At 35.0% G+C, this 6,103-nt stretch overlaps 2 protein-coding genes across 3 annotated transcripts in view; one reads left to right on the forward strand and one right to left on the reverse strand.

Annotated features, from left to right (window-relative positions):
- LOC107661643 (dnaJ homolog subfamily A member 3, mitochondrial-like) overlaps window positions 1-1,752 on the reverse strand; it is a 19,944-nt gene extending 18,192 nt beyond the window's left edge. For both annotated transcript variants that reach the window (XM_016451310.1, XM_016451309.1), the window contains exon 1: window positions 1,482-1,752. In XM_016451310.1, coding sequence (XP_016306796.1) covers window positions 1,482-1,686 — 205 coding nt within the window. In that variant the 5' untranslated portion in view covers window positions 1,687-1,752. The remainder of the gene's footprint in view (window positions 1-1,481) is intronic.
- A 2,802-nt stretch (window positions 1,753-4,554) lies between these two features.
- LOC107661755 (coronin-7-like) overlaps window positions 4,555-6,103 on the forward strand; it is a 185,599-nt gene continuing 184,050 nt past the window's right edge. The window contains exon 1 of the mRNA XM_016451522.1: window positions 4,555-4,743. Within this exon, the coding sequence (XP_016307008.1) occupies window positions 4,567-4,743 (177 nt within the window). The 5' untranslated portion in view covers window positions 4,555-4,566. The remainder of the gene's footprint in view (window positions 4,744-6,103) is intronic.

The raw sequence follows: 6,103 nt of genomic DNA on the forward strand, positions 1-6,103 counted from the left end.
TTTTTTAAAATAGGCATGCAGGTGCACTATCCAAACTTAAATTGTTGTAATTTATGAACACTTTTGGAATACAGACATAAGGTTGGTCTCTTTTTAAAGAAGAAAATCAGCCGATTATCGCAAAAGTGGAATGTTTTTAAAGAATTAAAGTATCAAAAAGTTATGCTAGTTTAAATTTACCGTAAAGAAAATGCACTATATAAAATTGTATATATAATAAATATTTTACATAACAGGTTTTACTATAAAATTGGTATAAAATTAAAGCCTTATGTCTAAATAAGTTATGTTCCAAATTTGAAGTTGATATGAAAAAAAATTGAGGTTTCTGTGAGAGTTTATTTAGGGTGATATACCACAAACAGCCACCGGGTGCCATCAAAACTCCATTCATTTTTTTTATGCGTTTTTCTGTCACAAATGTCTAGATTTCTCTGTCAATATTACTTTCTATCACAAATAAAAAGTTTTGATTGTAAAAGAGCGTAATGCATTTTGTAATATGATACTTGACACCGCCCACTAAGGGGGAGGAGACCGCCAAAATATTTTTAAGTACCATTTCCATGGTAACGCAGTGTCCGATTTCATCACAGGATGAATTTTGGGCTTCTAAGCTTTCAAATGATATATATTTATGATGATTACTAAAAGATTTGATAGAGAAAAAGGACAACAAAAAAGAGTGCCAAGCGTCCCACAGGTGGGACGGTGACAGTTAAGGGGTTAATTAATTCATTAGAAATATATGGGTTGTTTTCAAAGGATTAACATTAACAAATTAATATTATCATCATTATACTTTAATAAATATCAATGGCATTCCAGAAAATAGATGCAAATAATATATTTGATTACACAATATTTACCATGGTAAACAGTTTTGACCAAAGTATGCAATAATTACATAATTAGTGACTTCTTAATTAGTGATCCAATTTGCATGGATCTAAACAGTGACGACACAACTAAGCCCTAAACTAGGTGTACTATGGTTAATTTCAGGTCAGGTCAATTCTAGGAACCAAATAGAGATGCAAACAGAAATCTACAATGTTAAAACTGAGCAAAACATTACACCACAACATTCCCATCGGCGTTTTGGAAATGTTTTGATTATTTTCTTCATGGCAGACTTCTTTGTGTCTTTATTCGTCCAGCTGACAGTCACTGCTGAGCTCCAACAAGGTCAGAGAAGTTTCTGGAAACTCAGCCAAACCAGGTCTGTGATTGCTCATCTGACCCAAACTCTTCCTCGCACAGTATTGATTAGGCATCAGGTGTGCATGCATTGATTTAGAGTTGAATGCAAGAACTATGTTTGCTTTCTGACCTACAAATGAATCTTTGATGGTTACATGTCATCTATCATATAACGCTCGATCTATATCTATTACATCAGACCTGATTTATAAGCTCAGCTTTTGAAATCAGAGTTAGTAGTGTGTGTGTGGTTAGATGCTCGGGCCTTTATCGCTCACCTGTCATGCCTCTCAATGTCACCGCAGCCCCGGCTCCTCCGGCGCTCACGCCGCGCGCCGTCCACATCTGCCGGCCGGACAGCGTCGAGAGGCTCCTGTAGGCTCCATCCGCGCTGGAGAGCAGAGGCGAGCAGGCCCGTCTGTGGCTGGAAGACACGGCCACTGTGACCCAGCGTGCGGAGCTGCGAGCCGCAGAACACGCCATCTTTGCCCCTCACCGACACGAGAGCGACTGCGCATGTGCGAGCAGTAAGCGCATGCGCACTGCTGTGAAGACTGATGCTGCGTCTCAATGTGCCTGCGCCCTTAATGTATGTACTCTTTTGGTGAAGAAAAGTACACACTTTTGAGTGTGTAGTAGAAGAGTAGGCATATGGAGTCAATATAATGCCACATATATATGCAAAATAATAAAGTTTTGCAAAAGAAAATAAAGTTTTGCAACATTAAAAAGGTCTACGACTCAAACTTCATATCGATCTCGACTTTGTTTTTCATTTACATAACTCCTGGCATAAATTAAGAAATGACTGTAACTGTAAGTTTAAAAAAAATGAAGCTTGAGTTTTTTTGGTTTAGTTTTGTCGTGGCCACGAGATATTAATTCGTGGGAACGTGATAATATGTAGTGGCCATGAGATCATATTGAGGGAACAACATCTAGTTGATAGTTGTCACATGTTTATGTTTCCATGCCCCCATTTGGTCTTCCTGTTCCTGCTCCCTGATTGTTTATTATTTGTCCCAGGTGTTTCCTATGTTTATTGTCTCATCAGCTCCAGGTGTGTCTCGACTTCCCATTAGCCTGTTCAGTCTATTTAAAGAGTGTTCTGTTCCCTGTTGGTTTGTCCGGTATTGTTGATGTCAACTCCTTGTGCTACATGTGATTCCCTGTGATAATAATAAAGTCCTTGGTTTTGAGCGCCTGGTCTCCTCGTTCCATTTTTCTGCACCGTAGCAACCCGTGACAGAATACCGGACCAAACAAAAAGTGACTGGCGACTTTTCCTCGCGTTTGTTTTTTCTGCCTTTTTGAGAAGTTTGTTTCCCTTGTTTTCCCCGCGGCTATTGAAATTGCTGCTCGGTTCTCCGCCTTAGCTCGCCTAGATCTCCCCTTTGTCGAGTATTCCTGGGAGCTCTGCAGGCTCGCCACGGCTATGGCCCTCGATGACGCCACCATTAATTCTCTGTTCTGGCTCGGGGCCAACTACCATCGCCCCGTGGACCTCCCAGACACATGCATTATACGACTGATAGACTGCAACGGCTGGACTTAAAAATCATAATTTGTGTTCTACTTAAGAAACAAAGTCGCCTACATCTTGGATGCCCTGGGGGTAAGCAGATAAACATCAAATTTTCATTTTGGGGTGAACTATCCCTTTAACGAACACGTGTGAGCTGAAGCAGAGTGGACTCTGAAGCTGAAGTTGAGGAATTTATCCCATACAGTGCAAAGCCAATATGATTAAAATGTGTTATACAAGCATATTCAAACAATTTGGGTAATCCACGATTATAATGGCTTTCAGTTGGACTAATTATTGAAAAGAAAAGTGAATAGACTAATAAAAATAAATGACATAAAAAAAGTCCAGCGCAGCACAGTTCTAATTTGTAGAATGCATAGATATTATTTTACACATCATGACTACCATTTTTAGACTAACAAGAAAGGTTATTGTCTTAACTGAAATAATAATAATAATAATACTTTAAAAAATATCGATGAAATTCCAGAAAATAGATGCAGATAATAAATTCAACAATAAATATTATTTATTTATTCATTCCTTGAAATAAAATCAATTTTAAGTAAAATAAAATAAAATGTAAAAAATGTACATTTTGTTTCAGATGGTTGCCAAGGCAACATTTCTCATTTTCTTTTAATTTAATGAAATAATGAATAATGGAAATAATAAATATGTAAATATGCAAAAAAAAAAAAACTAATAAAAAATGACACATAAAACAAAATTACTACAATTTTAACTAAAATTAAAATGAAAACAGAAAATATAAAAATAAAAACAAATTGAATATATGAATAAAATCTATAATAGTATCTCAATCATACTAAAATAACACTTGTTCAAAGTTGATTGATTTATTTTTAGAAATATTTATTTATTAATTTATTCATAGAAATGTACTGTAAAAAGACCGTTTAATTTCAACTTATGCTTAAAAAGTAGCAAGGAAATTCTAGAAAACGTTTATTTTTTGACCAAAATGTATTTTTAAATGTATTATGGGCAGTGTTGGGGGTAACGCATTACAAGTAATGTGAGTTACATAGTCAGATTACTTTTTTCAAGTAACTAGTAAAGTAACGCATTACTTTTTCATTTACAAGAAAATATCTGAATTACTTTTTCAAATAAGTAACGCATTACTTTAATAAGTTACTTTGTTTCCCATGTATTGACTGACAGCTCTTGTGTTGCCATGTTGAGAGAAATCAGGAGTAAGTGCAGAGCGTTGAGTGTGAACATGATCTTACTGTAGTTCTAGACTAAATATGAACATGTATTTACTCATCTCACCTGCACAAAACAGATTCAGCATTCCTCAAAATGAATAAAAACAGTAAAAATGCAAACTCAAAATATGACACAAACCACACAAACCTTGCTTTATGTATTTAATCCCATTTTATTAACCAATGACTTTGCTACTGACCTTGATCCAATTGATCCAATTCAACCATACAAATAAGCAAAAGTGAGTTTAGATAAACATAACATTTGTGTGTGTTTTTTTAGCCCAGTTTTAAAAAGTAACGCAAAAGTAACGCAATGCCTTACGTTCCATAAAAAGTAACTAAGTAACGTAACTAGTTACTTTATTAGGGAGTAACGCAATATTGTAATGCATTACTTTTAAAAGTAACTTTCCCCAACACTGATTATGGGATAGCCTATCTATAAAATGCTTTTCTGACAGTTTAATCTCAGTTTTTACAGAGGAAGTGCAAGCCTAACTGTAATATATCTGTTGGCGGAAACGATTTTTTCCGCGTTTTTATTTCGCAGAGACATAGAGATGGCGTGATTTACTGAGGCGCCTTTAGTGCGAGTTTATGGTTTGTAAATCAGCTCTGCGTCACATGAACGCACTCATTCAAACGCACAGGTCAGGATCACTTTCACAACAGCGAGACACCCGGAAGGTTCAAACGCGCGACCAGCAGCTCAGCATGAATCGCTTCAAGACGTCCAAATATAAGAACAGCACTCCCAAAATCCCCAAGAAAGATGTGAGTACAGCCGCAGCGCGCGCGGTCTGATTGTGGGTCTTGTGATTCGGGCTCCGAGCTCAAGGAGTGGGGCAGATGCACTCATGAAGTCTAACTTCCTCCGTCCTCAACTAAACATATGAAGCAGCATGCACGATCATAAGGCATTGGATGCATATGAATGCGTGTGATATGAGCGGTGACGACGCTGTCATTTCGTGCTGAATATGCATTGAATACAGTTGCATTGGGATTGTTTGAACTTGATACTGTTTCGCTCTGATCTGGTCCGTATTTCACATACCTGATTGGAAAGAAGGGCAAAACAAAATGGCATGAATGCATAGAATACATTTACATGACAAACAAATAGGTCATTAAGAAAACGTTGCAAATGCAAAAAAATTAAAGATATTAAACGTTGTATATATAAAAGCATTTGGTGACCAGATTCACTGCGATAGCCTCAATATTAAATAATTAAATTAATTAGTAATGACATAAACCAAAAGTTAAACATTCTGATTTATTTTTAAATAATTAAAATAAATCAATGATTAAATAAATCAATTTGTTTGGCAAGACTATGTGAAAGCACATAGTGTACACATTAAAATATTAACACATTAAAGTCTCTGCATTTTAATCATTTTATTTGCATAATAAAAATATAACTTTTGTCACTTTTAATAATAAAATATAAAAAATGTTACTTTTAATAATAAGAGGCTTAATTTCTAACATACACCTATAATGAACAACGCTGTAAAAAAATCCACCTACTTCAAAAGGTTTAGTATAAGATCCAATTAGCTGTCATTAATCTAAATTATATTAAAATGACTCATAAAAATGATAGAAAATGATAGAAATTATATATGCTTCCAAATCTTGAATCCAAATTCACAATAACTTTTTAAAATATTTATTTTAGTTTAAGTTTTAGTAATTTTCTTATGTGCTTTTGTCATTTTTATTAGTTTTTTTCTTTTATATTTAACTTTATTATATTAGTGGTAATTTATTTCATATTAGTTATTTTAGTGCTTTAAGGTAAACTAAACAAAAATGAGAAATGTTGCCTTGGCAGCTAGCCGAAATAAAAAGAATAGTAATTTTATTTTATTTCAGTTAACATTTATTTCAAGTAACAGTTTTAACAGTACAGGTGACATATCATGAAAATCAGACTTTTCCAGGTTGTAAGTGCTATAATCAGGTCTCCGGTGCATCTACCAACCAAGGAAACGTGAAAAAGATTATTAACTCAGTAACTTTGTTTTGGGAAGCCTTTTTCTGCAACCGTCTGAAAAAACGAGCGCGTCTGATTTCGCTCCCCTAGTGACGTTGCAAAGGGATCTCATTATAATATTACTGCCCC

This window comes from Sinocyclocheilus anshuiensis, unplaced genomic scaffold (assembly GCF_001515605.1).
Source record: "Sinocyclocheilus anshuiensis isolate Anshui unplaced genomic scaffold, SAMN03320099.WGS_v1.1 scaffold207, whole genome shotgun sequence".
Lineage (NCBI taxonomy): Eukaryota > Metazoa > Chordata > Actinopteri > Cypriniformes > Cyprinidae > Sinocyclocheilus > Sinocyclocheilus anshuiensis.